Genomic DNA, 17,667 nt, shown 5'->3' with positions numbered 1-17,667 from the left:
GTTCCGTTCTTGCCCTTGGTTTTGGATGGCACATTTGGGAGGTAGAGGGAAGAGATGAGATGGGAACAAGAGACAGGTGACAGCTGTCCTGGCAGGACATCTCTGTGCTTGGGGTTTAAGGCCATCCCCTCTCCATCCAGGGCCACCCTCTCATTTTAGAGCCCGTGTGTGTCTCCCTGTATCATCACTCATCCCTAATGCCAGCTGCCAAAAGCAAACTTGCTCCCGGCTCAGAGCCCCCTGCCCACGGTTGCAAAGGCAGGACACAGACAGGTGCTCTCTACAGCATTCAAGGGACAGACACCCTCCAGGGTCATCCCACACTGGTCAACATCTCTACCAGACCAGTCTCCCAGTTCCTATCCTTCCCCAAAGCCTTTAGCTGCAATGACAGGGAGGAGCTAGTCCCTCCTGCCTTGTTTCACATGTTCCCTTTCTGCGAGCAAAACCACCTTATTTTTTTCCCTTGTTGCCATCTACCTTTGCTGGACTGTGTTCCCTGTGTCTATCTAACTTGCTGTCTGAAGGCCAGGGTGTCACCACTCCACGTGTCCCCAAGGCTCCCTGGTGATGCCCGAGCACTTTCATCAATGAGCAGCAAGAAGTTAAACACCAGCAACAAAACAAGAACAACAACAACAACAACAAAAAAGGTCTTTATTTCAATGACCAGGAAGAAAATTTAATTCAAAGAGCAAAGATACTAATACAAACCCCAAAGGCACTCCAAGCAAACTGGAGCGATTTGCACGAGTCCCTTCCCAAAGCAGCCAGGCAGATGTGGCTCTGGTCCCTGGCTCTCCCCCAGCATGGACGTGGTGCAGACCCACGCTTCTCCCCTGCATCCCCCCATGCCTCCCCCTTGCTGCAGGGACCCACAGTGGCCCAGGGAGCTCCCAAACCTGGGGAACAGGCAACTCGGGTGGCAGGTGAGAGGCTCGGCAGGGGGTGGGGGGTATCACGGGGTGAGCTCACATTGACCCTGCAGAAAAGAAAGGCACTTCCCAAACTTCAGTGGCGTCCTGCCACCTGCACACACCCACCCCAGGACTCCGACGTGTCCCTCCATCACCTACCCCTGCCCACCCCAATCCAACATTCTGGGGACATAGCCCCTTGGGGGAGTCATGGTGCCCTAGAGAGAGCAGCAAAGTGGGGGAGCCCATGGCTCGAAGGCAGAGGAGCAAATCCAGCTTTGAGTTGTCCTCAGCCACCCTGCGCTCACTATGGTCCCTGGGGAGCAAGCCCTCAGCTCACCCTGACTGTCACTCCAGGGAGGCACTTTGCTGGAGAGGAGGGACCGAGACCTCTCGCTCCTGGAGAGAGCAGGACAGGGAAAGGTGGTGGTCCTGGGCAGGGACCCCTCCGGAGCTGTGTCCAGAGCCTCCTGCCTCCAGCTCAGCCCAGCAACACGTGCAGTAAGGAGCACTGTAGCCCCAACCTGATTTTCTCTCCCACACACACATCCAACAGCCCACTGAGTCCCTAGATGGGGTGTGGAGCCTTTGGGAAAAGCAGGGATAAAATTCTGGAAGCAATGTTAATCCAACAACTCACTAAGTGGGTATCACTCCTAAAATTCAACCCAAAGCCACTGAAATTATGGATGATCCCAAACCTTCAGGATTTCCATGGCAGAAAGCCTGGGCTGTCCAGAGGGATACTCTTTTCCCTGTGTTTAGAGACAAGCAGCAGCCAGGCACTTGCTCCCCGGACATGGAGCTCACAGCCTTGGTCACCGGTCCTGCCCCCTCCCTGGCTCTCCGGAGGTTCAGCTCCCTTTGACATCACTCTGTGCTCTTTTGGGGGATCCTGAACTGCTTTGGGTCCCAAGTGCAAGGATCTGGCCTCAGCTCAGATCCTGATTTTCTCCTGAGGAGGCAGAAAGTTCACAAGAAACACTGAACATGGGAAAATTGCACTATTCAAGGAGTGGAAAGTCTGACAAAGCCACTTCCAGGCTTAACTCCCTTGCGCCATTGGCTTCTTCCAGCCCCCACATCCGACCCCGCAACCTGAACCCAGCCAGGCTTGGCAACAGCAGCCTTTGGGTGGGGGGAAAAGCACCAATGCTGCCAAATCCTCCCCTTCCCACGGCACTCCATGGCAGTGGAGCCGGCAGTTGGGGAAGTGGCCGGGAGGCTCCAGCACGGCTCCGGCCCGGGGAAGCAGCTGGCGAGCTTGGCACAGCAAACACAGCAGAGTACCGAGCAGAGCGGTGGGAAAGGGACGTCCTGACCCGGGCATATTTAGAGAGCATCATCTCCTCACTGTGTGGCCATGGAGGTGGTTATGAGCAGCACTGTGGGTTTTGGATTGTTTAATTTAACCTTTCTTCTTGTTTGAATAGAAATGAAGTCAAACTCGTAAGCGGAGGCAGAGCCGTCAGCTCTCGAGGCTGGGGGAAGCTGTTGGGACCTCTCTACCTCCCAATGCCACCTCTCCCAAGCCTGAAAATCTGCTGCACAGAGCAGGATCATCTACCAAAAACCCTACGTTGTCCTTCAAAGAGGAAGAGGCGATCCTGGCACTCGGTCCTCTGCCCTAAGGAGAGTCCTCCTTAGCACCAAAGCAGCTGAGCAAGTGACTTTGGTTCCCGAGACACAACCCAGCTTTCCATCCCAGTCCCCCCTCCGATGGCACGGCACGGCTGTGTCACCGAGCAGCTCCCAGAGGCAGCATGGACGGTGTAGTGTTGCTGTCGGTGCGGCACTGGCCCCGCCGAGCTGGGCAGAGGGTGCTCAGCTCATCACTGAGGTCGCTTTCGGGGGGGCTCAAACCACATGCAAAACCATGAAGCAACACACAGAGAAACCCAAAGGGGTGGAGGTCTCCCCTGCAGAGAGGGTGGGGGCCGGGGGGGCTCAGACGCAGCCCCGGGGGCTGCGCTCGGGCAGCGGGTGCCTGGCGGGGGGCTGCTGCAGCAGGGCGGCAAGGATGCGCTGCAGCTGCGTGAGGCGAGCACGCAGGGAGGTGGTGGAGAAGAGGTTCAGCTGGTAGGATGGGTCAAGGGGCAGGATGGAGATGAGCCACCAGCACCATGTCGGGCCGTCTGCCGAAGCCTGGAGGGGAGAGAGGGAGAGACCCCCACCTCAGGAACTGCAAGGTGAATGCGTGGCCTTTGGGCGGCATCGCTGATGGGAAACAGTTGCTCTTGTCAGGATAGCAATGCCAGCTTTGGCTAAGGTATTCCTCTGAATGGCCCTCTTGTCTGTCCAGGCTCAAAATTGCTGGATAAACTAATTTAATTTCCAGACAAGCATTCCTCAGGGAGTCTCCAGACACAGATGGAACTGGGAAAAAGTCTATACTAAAGAGACAAGGAAATATCTTGTGCGTTTCCTTGTCTAAAGCAACACTTTTTGTAAACACGGGCCAAATCCTGCGTGGTCGTTATCTTTTGGGGCATTTGCCTTATCGTCACTCAGAGAAGCGAGGTGCAGGCCAGGCAGGCACAACCGCTGGGCAGTGCTTTTGTAAACCGGCTTTTTTAAAACCTCAGCCAAACTAAGAGAGAAATGCTTGATTCAACTGAAGAAGGACGAGTCGTTTTGTAATTTTGAGCACAGCATTGATGCGACTGCTGGCCCGGACAGCCTTAGCCTGGGACAAGCCAGCAAGAGCATATTTGTAACGATCCAGACAGGAAACACTTTCTTAAAGGAGCAAAAACTAAATTTTGGGATTTTTTTTTTTCCTCCAGAATCTGAATTTGTCAGAGCAATTTAATAAGCAAACTGGATCCTGCCCTCTTAGCTCCTCTCCTCTGGCCAGCTATGGCTGTCTCAAAGGAACACAATGAGAAAGGAGACCACAGACTCGCTGAGCTGTGGAGTTCGTTTCTTTGTCCGTTTGTTTGGGGTTTTTTTCCCAAGTGTTTTCAAATCCAGACAGTTCAGTTTCTCGGTTCTCATTTAGGAAAAGACTCCGGGAAAGCTTTTAAAACTCAGTGCTCAGTTTCCAAGAACAGTTTAAAACCATAAAGAAACATTAAACAGTTTTAACAAACAAGCCCTACCATCTCTCTGAGTGAGAGATGCCGTAACTGGTAACGGGAGTGAAAACCAGGGTTTGTTTTGCTCATCTTGGGGGGAAGCCGAGTGGGGAAGCAGGGTGGTTGGCACAGGAACGGCGCTGCTTCACAGGCTCTCTAGGTACCCTATTTAGAGCATCCCTTCCCTCGGGGCATTACCTGGATGTCCTCTTCCTTCTCTGGCAGCGGTCCATGCTGCATCAAAGTGTGCCTGGAGGCAAGGTCTCCGTGCTCACAGAACCGCTGAGCCAAGCGGTAGGTGCTTTCATGCAGGCACTGCAGCTCCTGCAGCTCCTCCCCGGCCACCTGCGTGGAGGGAAGAGGAATGCAGAAGGTGTCCATGGGGAGGCTCTGTCCCACCGCAGCGGGGTCTTTTGCCCTGGCCATGCCCTCACCTTCTTGTCCTCCAGGTACTCGATGTCGGCAGTGTTGTAGCCGTCCCTGTGTCCGCGGCTCAGCACCCGGAACCGCCGCCTGCCGATGGTGTCAACCAAGGACCTCCCGTCCGGCAGCAGCTCGATCTGCCGTATCTCCAGCATGCAGCCGTAGTCAGCAAAACTGGAGGGAGCCAGGGAGAGGAAAGAGGGGCTGAGCTGGGATACCAGCCGGTGGTGGGAGAGCTGCTTCTCCTGAAGGCACCACCTCCAAGGAGAAAAAGGCCCAGGAACAAGCTGGCTGGGAGGGGGCAAATTCGGAGATTCATTCAACTCTGTTGAGCTACCATGTGCTGCTAAAAGGGCAGGGAATACTGAGCACACTGTCCACGCTCCCTTGGATTTGCCTTATACCAAAATGACTTGGGTCCTTATACTGCCCTGATGTCCAGTGGTCCTGAAGACACCATCCCTTGCAGAGACATCCTCCCAAAGCCCAGAAACTGTTATTTATCTCATTGCACTTGAACAGGACTGGAGCACGGGGAGGATATGTCATGTAACAGGTATTTAACAGAGTACTTGGGTTAGGAGTCTGGAGACTGAGCCTATCCGAGATCTGGAGGTGCCACCAGGAACATAAGGATGGCCACGCTGCACCAAACAAAAGCCCATTTAACCCAATGTCCTCTCACAGCTTGTTAAGGACAAAGTATGAGAAATATGGCAATTTTCAAGTGCTCACTAAGAGGAGCTGGAGGTCGCAGCCAGGGAATCATGCAGCTCAGAGATGTCCTGAGCCAGAAGCTGTTCCCACACCATCGTATTTACAGCCACCGCTGGCTCTGCCCAGCTCCAGCACTGGGCCTTCCCTGGCCGGTGGCGATGTCAGGAGGCAGGCAGATCCCATTTCACTCTGCTGTGTGGGGAACGCACCACCTCCCTGCTGATTTTATCTGCGGGGTGCAGTGGGATAGGAAATTGCACCTGGTTCCTCCTCTCCGAGCTACTCAGGATTTTAGACATTTGGGGCTGGGGCAGAGAGGGGCAAATCAGCCTGGGCAGAGAGAAGCCACCTTGCCCAGGAGCTCACCTTTTCCCATTCGCATATATACACATGCCGAACCTCCTCGTGCCAGTCTCCTGGCACCGCCGGATCATGAGGCGATAGCGAGGCTCGAAGATGTGCAGAGGGCAGGCGATGCCTGGGAAGGACATCGTGCATACGAAGATGGGGATGTTCTTGGTCAGGCTGAGGGACAGGAGAGACCACTATGAAATTCCATCCCAAGGGCTCTGCATCGGCTTGTGCCATGGCCACTCTTCAAACCAGATCTGTCCTTTACCCCAAGAGGCGATGCTCCGGCACAGAGCAACACCAAAGCTTCCACTTGGCTCACCAAGAGCCCAAGGACAGACTCTGCCCACAAAACAGCTCCTTGAAGCGATGCTCCCTCATCCCCAGGTGCCCTGTGGGACACGTCCGCACCCAGCCAGCACTGCTGTGATGTGGTCCTAGAAGTGGGACAGACATCACTTGAGCAGAACCAAGCCAGAGCAATGGTATGTGGTGTGGACAGCCCCCTCGGAGCCCCTCCCAGCCCCTGTGCACACACACACATGCACGCACACACACACACACACTGGAGCAGGTCCCTGCTTACTTGGAGAGCTCTGCCATCTCAGCCCGGTGCAGCTCCCAGCGCTCAGCCAGCTGTGCGGGGAAGGTCGCCAGCATGATGTCCTGCAGCAGCACGGTGGGGCTGTAGCTTCCAGCCTTCAGGTACTGAAAGAAATTAGACCCAGAAACAGGTTGGAGAAGAGCAGGGGGGGAGCCTTGAGGCCCTGCTGGGCTCTGAATCACGCTCACTTCTATTGGAGCTGAGGGTAATTTTAGATCAGACAAAGTCAGGGATAAAACCTATCAGGGGATGTCGGGCCATCTAGCAGGACGGGATGTCAGCTCCAACGAGACCTCCAGACGCGGCTCAGACCCAGAGCCCATCCAACGCAGCGTCCTGTCTCTGACAGTGATGCAGTCCTTGTATGACAACCTAATTTCCCTGATGGTCTCATCCGAATCTCTTTTCATTAAAGATTAAATCAAATCTCCAGGCTAGCAGGTCTTCCATCCATTTCCATTTTTAAAAGTAATTAGTATTCACTTCTTTCTTTCTCTCTCTCTCTCTACCTCTCAGTCCTGTTTACAATCTCACTAAATCACTGTGGCATCTTGTGGAAATTAATCTCTTGGTCTTAATTATCAACTGTCTGGTCATTCCCACGTGAGCGGAGCTGATGCCGCCGTGCCAGGGAGCTGCTAACATGAGAGCACCGCACCTTCCCACCCCAGCCCTGGGCACACTGCCGGCAGCCAGAGCCGGTCCCCGGCTCTCCCTTGGGCTCCCTCCCACAGGACACATGCCCTCACCTCTCTCAGGCTCTGTTTGCAGAGGGGGCAGTTGGGACGGTGGTCCAGGCAGCGTTCGAGGCACTCCTTGCAGAAGGTGTGCCCGCACGGCGTCGTCACCGGCTCAAAGAACATCCTGCAAAGGGACCAACGTCAATGGACCGAAGAGAGCAACATGGGGGAAGGAGCGCAGGTAAGCCCAGCAGAGAGAGACTTCACAGAACCTCTGTTCACAGGGCTGGGTGCCCTCAAAGCTGTCGTTCCCTGGGCCTGGCTCAGCACCCTGCTTTGGAAACCCCAGCTGGTCTCAGCCCCATGGTGAAGGGGACCCATAAAGCATTCAGGGACTCGCAGAGGTCCAGGCTGGTGCTGCAAGGGTTGAGCAGGTCAGGGTGGGCAAAGCCATGCGTGCAGCTTCTGGCTATCCCCCGCCTTGTACCTGCATGTTCCTTGAATCACCTGGCTGAGAGCAACAGATTTTGCTTCCAGCAGGAACAAGACATTTCCCATGTCCTCTACCATTTCAAGGGAAATCTCCTGCCTTCACCAGCCTTCTGCACCAAAGACAGTGATGCTGCAGGGATGCAACACCATGGAAAACTCACTCACACTGTGTCTTCCAAGCCGTGGCAGCCCATGGCTATGCAACTCGCCTTCACTAAAGCTGCATTGGCTAAGCTTTACTCATAACTCCTGTTAATTTAATGTAAAAGTTCCTAACTGGCTTATTCCTTTAATTAGAAGTCTGGGCTCAGACTGTCGGACTTGCACAATGATGTAAGATGAGAACTGTCCCAGGCCTAAGCACTGCTCCCCCATCCCTGTGGGGTCCCCGCGGACCTCATCAGTACACACATGGCACCCCTTGGTCCTGGCAAGGCTGAGGCTCCCCAGACACCCACAGTGGTGTGTAGCCCAAAAGGCAGCGACAGCTAAGTGCCTCCTTCTCCCCTGCTCCGAGAGCAGAGCCAGCAGCAAGCACTCAGGTTTCTCACAGAAGGCTCCAGGACCAGAAATGAGATCAAGGACTCGGGAAAGTCCTGCTCAGCACTGAGCCCCAACTCCTCCTGAACATTATGTTTCCCTGCTCTCAGAAGAGACGTAAATTCACCTAATTCAGAACAGGTACAGCCTGGAACTCTCTCTCCCCTGTGTCATTCCCCTGTGCCATGCCCAGACCTGGAAAAAGTCGCCACACAGGAGACCTTGACCGTCTTGCACGTTCGGCAGTGCAACACCCAGCCATCTGCCAGCAGCCGCTTGCACAACGGCTCGAGGTCCTGGGACATGCCAGAAATAACAGCCTAGTTTCAGCATGTCCTGTGGCAGCACCCATCCCTTCCCCATCCACGGAGTCAGCAGATAAACATGGGCTCTACCCTGTCCCCTTTTCCACCTCCAGCAGGCCCAGAGCTTGGAAATGCTCCCCTCTGGGTCTGCAATATCCCTATCACGGATGGTATTTCCCTAGGGCAACACCTTCCTGTTCCAGCCTGCAGTTACAAAGGACAACCACCACTTTCAGTCTTTGACCCCACTGAACATCCCCACCTCCACATCGATGTCCCAAGCAATACAGACCTAACGATGCTGCGCCCTGAGACAGGGCGATTTGAGCTCTTACAGCCTGGCAGGGCAAAGCATGCCTCTGTCTTCCCTCTTATCTCTTATCTCTACTGAAACCTGCGTTTCAGCAGTACTGGCGACTGAGTTTGCTATTAAGATGTGAAGAAAGATCCACACCAGGAAAGAAAACCCAGCAGGTGCTAATTCTTCATCCTAAAAGCTCTCTGGCCAGAGAACTCACCGTATGCAGAGGGAGCACTCCAAGTCAGATACGCTCAGCAGCTCGCCAAGGCACGGCTGGGTACACTTCGCTGCTGCTGTTTCCTCTTCGTTATCTAGTGGCAAAAGAGAAGGAAAGAGAAGACGACCCCCCATTTCAATACTGAAAATTAATCTTTGCTTTCTGACCTTGTTCTGAGGTGTAAGTAGTCAACTGCTACACTAAGTGCTTTGAAAGTTAAAACGCTAGGAAATGTGACATAAACCCCTCTATTAATCCACCTGTGTTCATCCATAGCTTTTACATCAGTGGGTCTCGTGGTACTTGGTAGAGGAAGGTGGTATCTCCCTACCTCCTTTTGCAAGCAGGGAAACTGAGGCACTGGGCAGTGACGTGGCCTAAGCAGCTCCCAGATGGAGGTCTCTGGAGACCTGCCACGAGTCATCATCACCGCTTTACGCAAACCCGGGTACGTGGCAGCCATCTGGCTGGATGCTGATGGCAAGTTAATGCCAATGGAGGTGCCGCTTCCCCCAACGCACGGCACGCCACGTCCCTCGCAAGGGAATTTAATCTAAATCTAAACCCATGGGAACCAAAGGAAGCCTCTCCCTGACTCCACACAGGGAACAAGCGATGTCTGGCTTTAGCAAGAACTTTTCACCAAGCTAGACCCAAAGTTTGGTGTAAGTTCACCAGCTCAAGAGAGGAAGATCGGATCCTCCTCGCATGCAAGAGAAGCAGCGAATGCGCTGGCCAGAGCTGCCCCATTGTGTGCCCCTGGGGTGTCTGCTCGCTGAGCTGGCACACAGCGCAAACACTAAGTTTTCAGAGCCAAAATGGATTTTAAACAAGTATTTTGCATGAGACAAGATTTTGGTACTTTTGACGACACTCACCTACCAACCAGCAGCCCTGCCTCTCTGCCGAAGTCTCCGGTTCCTGCCGTCGCCCCGGCTGGGAAAGGGTGGCTGTCCCCTGGCCGTGCTCAGACCCAGCGTCCCCTCTGCCATCCGCTGGCTCTCCCTCCTGATCCTAGGCACAGCAAAGATGAAATCGAGCCCAAAACCTCTTCTCCCTTTGAATGCACAGCCCCATCTGTCCCACCAAGCCCAACAGCACCGGGAGGCTTTCTGGTGTGTTGCTGTATATTAACATCTTGCATCTGCAGGACAGCAGGAGAGTGTGGCCTTCAGACATTCCTGCTCATCTCATGGTTAAAAAAACATGGGTTTACTCTGTCCAGAGGTACCACCTGTTATTTGGGTGTATCTGAGATCATTTTCTCTGATTTCCCCCTCTCTCCAAACCTGCCAAATTTGTCTATAGAAGGCAAAGAGCAAAAGATGAGCTTTCCTTAATAGCTGCTAATGGTCTGAACTGTTCTCAAATGTGGATTTTGGATGAAAAATAACTATTAAAACTGATATTTCCTTTTTTTCTCCCCTGAATGTAGTGTGACTTAGGTGTTTTAAACACAATGAGAGTCTAAGATCTTACCAGAAGTACTGCAGAATAAAACTGGGAGAGGAATGGAGACAGAAAGAGCCTCCTCTGTTTCCCCAGCCTCCGCAGCATCAGTTCTGATGGTGTTTTTGCTCTTCCACCCTCCACTACCTGCAGCTTCTCATCCCAGCACGCAGCCACGTGCACGCGGCTATGGTCCTGCACAGCCTCCCCTTATCACACCTCCTTTCCCAACACTGGAAAACCCCAATTTGGGATGTCCCAGAGGGACATTAAGTCCCATCGCAGACTCAGATTGTTGCAGGCTCTCTTACCTGAGCTTGTGCGGAAGACGATGGGAGCGCAGGGCTCCCTCCATCGACCTGAGGACCAGTCAAGCCCCAGTGAGCATCACCCAGGCATGCAGCAGCCATGCGTGGCTGAGGAGTATCCTCTCGCATGAGGATCTGCAAGGAGAAAGTGGGGCTCAGGGGGTGCTGGGAGAAGGAAGCAGGGAGGTGGGTGGGTTGCCAGGCTCCCTCTTTCCCCGAAGCAGCCTCCTGCTTGCCACAGGGCACGTTAGGGTTACTTGTTTCAGCGCTGGCTGAGCTCTCTCTCAAACAAATGCCTTAGCAGCACATAAGGAAGAAAGCAGCAGGAGGCAGTGAACAAAATGGTGTATTTTAAGGGCTGGGAGCGATGTTCTCCATCACCCACACAGAGCAGGAAGGGAGTGAGCTGTGGGGGGTACAAGGTCATTCCTCTGCCCTTTCCCTCCTGGAGGGCAAGGGTCCACTCATGGCATGAAGTCCCCATGCCAAGGACACCGGCAGAGGCCCCACCAGTGACAGTGATTTTGGTACACGGGTAGGTGCTGGCCTGAAATCATCTGCAGAAAAGACGCTGGCTCTCCAGTGGCAGCTTTCAGCTGACTGCTTTGCCTTGGGTGACTACTGATGCTGCCTCAAAGCCCACCTTGTACCATGTCAGCATCTAAACCCCGCAAAACCTGAGACTTGAAGATATGGACTGAGGAAGGGGAGTTCTCTTCACGGATGAACCTGCATCAGAGTGATGGGAAGGGTCTTGGACCAGGACCCGACCTCCCTTGATCCCACTGCTGGCCAGAGCAGCATGACCATGATGGATTCGAGTCCTTCAGAGGACAAGGGCATCTCCCTGTGTGATGTGAGGGCACAGGACCCCGCCACTGTATGGCCCACGCACCTTCTGCATCTCTCTCCGAGCAGGGTGGAAATGGGGACTGAGTGTCAGGCAGTGTTCCCATACCAGCAGGGCTTCAGCTCTCTGTCCCATCTCCAGAAGCACCTTCCCTTTCCTGAAGAAGCCCTGCAGAGCAGAAAAACCTGCAGTGACTATGAGACAGTGACCAGCTGAGCATATGCCCCTTAAGCTCCCATGTGAGCCCTGAGGGAATCTCCATCCAGCCTCCTGCCTGCTCCCATCCCAGGCCAAAGCACCCAGACACATCGCTGCTCCCATGCCCAGACTTGTCTAAAAAAGGCAGGTCCACCCGCGGCCAGGTACCCATAAAACAGGACTCTCCCAAAATGCAGCAGTTGCAAAAGCCAAGCAAACAAACCCTACAGAGACCTAGAGGAGTCAAGGGCTTCTGCCTTCGAAGCCGCAAAAGTATTCCCAACCAGTGCTTCACAAATCAGCAAGCGAGCTCCCAGGGCTGATTTCTCCAAGGGCAGCTCAGCCTCCAGCCAACACTTCCCCGAGCCCCCAGCTGCGATCCTGCGCACCAGCACGGCTACGTGCCCTCACCGCCTGCACGCAAGCAAGGACGGACACGGCGCCGGACCTCTCCCATTAGCGCAACGCAGCGCTTCCAGCCTGGAGTTGCAACTTAATGGGTCTGGCAAGTGTATTTCTGAGCAGGATAAATCCAATGGCGAGGAGAATTCAGGAAAGGGGGAAACTGCTCCTGTACAGTAAGATTTGGCTCCAAGCGCAGCTGGCCGATGGGGCCTCCCCTCCGCTCACCTCATGCTTTCCAGGCTCAGCCCTGCACACAGTGTCCAAGTCCTCCAGCGCCCGCGGGTGCTGGCCCAACGCCGCGAACGCCTCTGCCCGGCACAGCCGCAGGGAGCTGGCGTCTGGGGCTGGAAAGAGAAATGTCGTCACTCATGTATTGAGTCCATGGTGAGGCAGTGGGGCTGGATGAGGCCGGGGAGATGCCACCACAGTGGGACAGCCCCTGCGCCGTTGCCTCGCGCTGAGCACAGCCAGCTCCTGCGCTCCTCTTTGGCAGGAGTCACTGGCCTCGTAAGTCTCTGCAAGGAAGTTATTTCCCCTAAATATCTAGTTTTAAACTCTTTGAGGCTCTTCCCTTTGTTTTTCCCCATCTCCCCCGAACGCCCTCAGCCAAGGAGCCCCACCACTGCCTTGGGGCTCAGCCATGCTGGGATCTGGGCTCTCATCCATCCTTTCAGGATGCAGCACAAAGGCTGTACCATACACGTAGTCCCTACGGGGGCTGTTGCCACGGGAGGCTCTGCAATGTGATTCACCGAGCAGAGCCACAATAAAATGTTACCAAACAAGCCTGCAGCTACGAAGACCTGAATTTCCAAAACACCAGGGAGCCTCCCAGACCCACCTGGCTGCCACCACTCTCCCGGGGCAGAGGAGAAACCAGGGAGGGTGCAAGCATCTGCCCCCACCACGTGACTCGGGGTTTCCAAGTATGAGAAAAGGCTGAGATTTCCCAAAACAGAGGAAGGGAACTAAGCATTCAGTTCCTTGTCAGCGAGATGTCACTGATGGGATCTCGGGGCGGGGGGGGGGGGGGCAGCGCACAGCTCCCGCAGGTGTCACAGTGCTGGGTGCCCCACACGCTCCTGCTCCTAAGTAACAGGCAGTTTTCCTGCCTCAGGGAAACCCCATAAAGACCTTCCTTCCTACCAGCACTGTCAGCAGGGGAATTGGGGTGGGGGATGTCGGGGAGTACGAGCAAGCAGCACCCCAAAAGCCCACACTCATGGAGTAATCAGGTGTGGTAATGTTTGTGAGTTTGAACTGCAGAGATTCCCAGACCCACCCCGTTATATCACAGCTTGCCGTGGAGGTGACCTACATCCAGTGCTGTGCTGGCTTTCCAGCTAAGGCAACGGGTCTGTGCACCCAGCCCTGTGCCCCCCCCAGCGCTGAGCATTACCTGACAGCAGCTGAGGGCTGGGGTCAGGGACCTGCTGCTCCCCGGCCCCTTTGGGGAGGCTTCCAGTGTCCCGCAGGTCCCCGCTGGCTCCCGGCTCCCCGTGGGACGATGGTAGGTCCAGCACGGTCAGCACGTGTGGTAGCCCTGCAGGACGCTGGCTCTGAGGCCAACCTTGTATCATAAATTAGGCACTATTTGCAGGCACTGATGCTGCATTTACTGTGGCAAAGAGGTGCGGGCAACATCACCTTGCTGAAGGGCCAGCAGCTCCCTCCAGGGCGAGCCGGGTCCAAGGGCCTGGCCAGCAGCCCATCTGCAATCATCAGGAGACATCGTTGCTGATGATGTCTCCAGTGCTCCCGACCCCGGCAGCCTTTCCTCCTGCCCCAGTTCAAACACGGCGCTGATGCAGCTCTGCCAGCGAGCTGCAGGTCCGGACTAGCAGCCCCGTGACAGCAGGGCGCAGGAAGCCAGCGTGTGCCCGCACCCCTGCCTGCCTCTGCCATCACCATGCCCAGGCGCCCGCTGATCTGCCCAGGCGCCCGACACATCTTATCAGGGAGGAGGAAGCTCTGCTGCGGCTATTGCCTCCTTGTTCCCCGTGCCCAGCGTGGAGCACAGGGAGACCTTGCTCTCTACCTGGTGCCACCATAACCCAGAGAGCAGCAGAGAGCCCAGGCCCAGCTGCTCCTGCACCGAGGCTGCACTGGCCACACTGAGCTGTGCAGCAGAGCAACACCTGATCCCTCAGAGCTTATTTTCATTTATAATGTTAGCCAGGACCTTAGGGCTCAAGTCAGGAAACATGGGAACTTGCTGCTTGGTACCCTGTCCCACAAGCACGCATCCAGAGATGAAATATTCCAGCCCCTAACGACAGGTAGGGATGAACAAATGGGTACAAAGTCTAGAGGCTTATTTTCCATGTGGGCAAACCCATTCAAACGTTTGCACAGCCTGGCAATAAAGCGACTGATTTGGCAAAAAAAAGGTGTGTAAAATGGGGCTATGAATTCTGCATTTCTCTTCTGCTGCAGCTATTTTTGATCTATGATGTTATTAGACATTAGAGACGTAAGCCAGCTGGCTGCCCCGGCAGCCGATGAGTGACTGACAGCGCTCCCCAGCCTCCCAGCTCCAGGCATGTCGGGAGGCCTCCTGTGTTACGCATTACAGTGCATTTTTTTTGTTCACTTAGAAAAACAGAACATAAAAAGTTGACAATTTATTTTCTCCCAAGCAAAGAGAGCTGCTCTGCGGGCTGGGCTGAGCAAGGCACTGCAAACTGGCTTGCAGTGCAACGCTGAACCACAAAAAAACCCCATTCTTGTGGGTCGAACATTTATCAGTGGTTATGTTTGAAAGCAAAGGGGAGCCCGTAAGAAGTCGCACAGCCTGAAAGCGATCTGCAGGCTGCAGGAGCTGGAAAACACGTCCCGAAAGCACCACCCACGTGGCTGAGCCTGAGCAGCACCAGCAAGCGCAGGTTTACAGGAGCTGCGACTGTGACGGCAATTTCCTCGTTGCCCTAAGCCGGACTTCCCCTGTCCTTCAGGGAACGGAGCATGCAGGGAAGACTGAGGACAGAGCTTGCAACGTTTCCTCTTTATACTTACAGAGGCTTTTAAAAAAGATACATAATTGTACACCCCAATCAAACAAAAGCCTGGCAATAGGTAAAACAGTACTAGAGAACTGTGCACTTGCGTTTGTGTTGAAGGACGGGTGCACAGGGTACGAGACAGATGCCTTGGGAGGTTGCATAAAGGGACGTGCTTTCTGCTGCCAACACCAGGATCGGCCAGCCGGCTCAGCCCTTTGGCTCCAGGCATACCCTGAACCTCTGGCACTTGTCTTGCAGCGGGCAATGAATAAGTGTCTGCGCCGCGGGAGGAGAGCTGACTGCTGTCATAGAAACGCTGGTGGAGAAAGGACTTCGCCGCCCCAACCCCCTGCTCCAGAAGCATTGTATAACCCCTTTTATTTAAGCATTACTCTCCAAGAAATCCACTTACAGCCACACATTAAAGCAGATCAACCCCCCTGGGCCCGATCCTGACCCTGCAGGCACATGTCTCTCCAGAGCCGGTTGCAGAAGGGGGCCGGGACAGGGGGCTGCCCTGCACCATGGGGCTGGCACAGGAGGTCAGCCAAGGCTGTGTCCTGGCCAGGCTCTGGGGACGAGGACATGTCTGTCCCAGACTGGAAAAGTCTCAGCCACTTTACATAATGGCCACCCGCCTGGGCAGAGCTCTTTCTCTGACCCTGAAATATTGCTGGGCGGCAAGATTCAAGAAGCTATTTGATGCTCTTTCCTCTCCGGCTGCTTGCTAACACCAGAAGCATGTGGCAGATGGGACGCAAGCTGTGCACCCTGCCCTGCCCGCAGCCCTGGCAGCCAAGATGAGCGGCGGGGCTTGCCCGGCCACCCGCCTCCTCCCATCAACCCATCCGGACATGGGAGAAATGCCCAGCACCTGGATCCCCAGTCCCCATCCCCACCAGCCCTGCCTTTCCAACACTTCCAGCTTCCCAGGACTCCCAGCTCTGGACCGTGCAGGCTCGGAGGGCACTGTGGTGCTGGGACAAAAAGTGACTCACGTTGGTACCCGCCTGCTCCAACAGCACAGCCTGCGCATCCTCGTCTCAGCTGTAGGGCTGGCCCCTCACACCCAGCATCCGCATCCCCCAACACACCCCGCCAGCCCCTCCGGCCCACTGGTGCTTACCCAGCTCGACCCCTTTCTGAGCCATCCTCAGCGCTTCCCGTGCATCCCCACGGGTGAGTCGGTCCCGGATGCGTGCGGCCAGCCAGGCCAGCCGGCTCTCCTGCTCCACGCATTTCTCCAGGAGGCCGCAGAGCACCACGTTGCACCTCGCCGCCCCGACGCCCAGCAGCTTCAGCCTCTCCTGGCACAGGGGGCAGCGGGAGGGCACGGCCCCCCCGAGGCACGGCTTGCAGAAAGAGTGACCGCAGGACACGGTCACCGGCTCCCAGAGGAGGAGGAGGCAGGAGGGGCAGCGCAGCATGTCCAAGCCCCCGCTCCCGGGGCCGAGGGGCTGCCGGGCGGGGCTCCCCCCCCGGGGTGGGGAGGGCGGGCTGGGGGGGCCGCGGCTCATCGCAGCAGTTGCAGCCGACGAGGGGGGAGCTGCCCTTAGGGCCAGCGGTGCCCGCACACCCCGGCCGCCGCCGGGTCCCCGCGCATTGCCCCGCTCCGCTCCGCCCGGCTCTGCCCACCCTCCCCGCGGCTCCCGCCCCGTACGGCCCGGCGCAGGGCTGCGCCTCCCGTCCCGGCGCGTCCCGTCCCGGCGCGTCCCGTCCCGCCCCGCCGGGGCAGGACCCCCCCGAGCCGAACCGGCGGGGGGCGCCGGTGGCGGAGCTGCCGGGGCCGCCATTGGCTGCCGCCGCCGCCGCCGCGTTACGCCGCCCCGCCCCGCCCCGGCCGCGTTTCGTAACGGAGCCGGCGGTACCGGGGGCGCCGCGGAGCGGGGGGCGGCCCCGGGCGGGCGGGGGGGGGGCGCGGAGCCCGGCGTGGGGTCGGGCACGGGCTGCTGAGCAGCGCCCCGGGGGTGTTGGGGGGCTCCGGTGCCGATCCCCAGAGCCGGGACGCGGGGGTGTTGGGGGTCTCTGGAGCAGGCGGGGTGCAGAGTACAAGTTGGGGCAGTCGAGTGTGAAGCCGTGCGGGGGGTGCTGGAGAGCTCTCCGGACCCGCTGGGGCGTAGGGTCCCTGGGGGGATCTGGGGCACTCCCAAGCAGGACTGGGGTGCAAAGTGCTGGGGGATGTTTTGGGGTGCTCTGGAGTAGGGCCAAGGCACTTTGGAGCCAGCCCATGGTGCGGGCTGCCTGGGGTATCTGGGGTGCTGCGGAGCAGGGCTGGGGCACAAGGCCTGGGGGACACAGGGTGCTCTGGAATGGGAACAGGAGGGTGGGATGCTCCAGAGCGGCTGGGGCACTGGATAGCTGGGGTGCTTAGGAGCAGCCCAGGGCACAGGGTGCCTGAGCTAGCTGAGGGTCTCCAGAGCAGGACTGGGGTGCAGGGTGTTGCGGTGCTCCAGAGCAGCCGGGGCTGGTGAGGCTGGGGCACACCAAGGACGCCTTTGCAGACCCCACTATGCAGCTCCGTCATGGCAGGATGTTTTGGGGGAACGGGGTGTCCCTCCAGTGTAGATGGGAAACTGCATCTCCCCCACATGCTCTACTTAACCAGAACTGAACCAGTTCAGACCCTCCATGGGGAAGGTCTCCTTACCACTCACAGACCCCCAGGTTAGGCTCTGTGTCCCAAGGCAGATGCATCCCCCTGCCACGCAGCCATACAGCGAGGAGCCAGCAGCTCTTGCATAGCAGGTTCTGGGAAAAACAGCTGAAATCTGGCAGCTCTGGAGCTTAGGAGATCAGACTTTATATAAGGATGATGCACATTCCCCGAGGGC

At 56.6% G+C, this 17,667-nt stretch overlaps 1 protein-coding gene across 1 annotated transcript; it reads right to left on the bottom strand.

Moving 5' to 3' along the window:
* Positions 1-2,380: 2,380 nt before the first annotated feature.
* LOC127021970 (LON peptidase N-terminal domain and RING finger protein 1-like) lies at positions 2,381-16,319 on the bottom strand. The gene is made up of 12 exons (XM_050905345.1): positions 15,963-16,319; positions 12,060-12,178; positions 11,277-11,399; positions 10,385-10,516; positions 9,503-9,638; positions 8,625-8,718; positions 6,839-6,953; positions 6,072-6,193; positions 5,501-5,659; positions 4,429-4,591; positions 4,193-4,339; positions 2,381-3,062 (listed from the first exon to the last, which is right to left on the bottom strand). The coding sequence occupies exons 1-12, from the start codon at positions 16,261-16,263 to the stop codon at positions 2,865-2,867; spliced, it is 1,809 nt and encodes a 602-aa protein (XP_050761302.1). The 5' UTR covers positions 16,264-16,319; the 3' UTR covers positions 2,381-2,864.
* Positions 16,320-17,667: the final 1,348 nt, after the last annotated feature.

The sequence above is a fragment of the Gymnogyps californianus genome, chromosome 14 (genome assembly GCF_018139145.2).
Source record: "Gymnogyps californianus isolate 813 chromosome 14, ASM1813914v2, whole genome shotgun sequence".
Taxonomy (NCBI): Eukaryota; Metazoa; Chordata; class Aves; order Accipitriformes; family Cathartidae; genus Gymnogyps; species Gymnogyps californianus.
This window is presented reverse-complemented; position numbering and strand designations above follow the sequence as displayed.

Bases quoted from the DNA above. Each gene is read 5' to 3' on its own strand.
- LOC127021970 (XM_050905345.1), bottom strand. From the start codon at position 16,263: ATGCTGCGCTGCCCCTCCTGCCTCCTCCTCCTCTGGGAGCCGGTGACC. The intron at 8,719-9,502 runs GTGAGTGTCGTC...TTTTGCCACTAG, and splicing joins GCAGGGCTGCTGGTTGGTAG to ATAACGAAGAGGAAACAGCA. The intron at 4,340-4,428 runs GTGAGGGCATGG...CCCTCCACGCAG, and splicing joins AGTACCTGGAGGACAAGAAG to GTGGCCGGGGAGGAGCTGCA.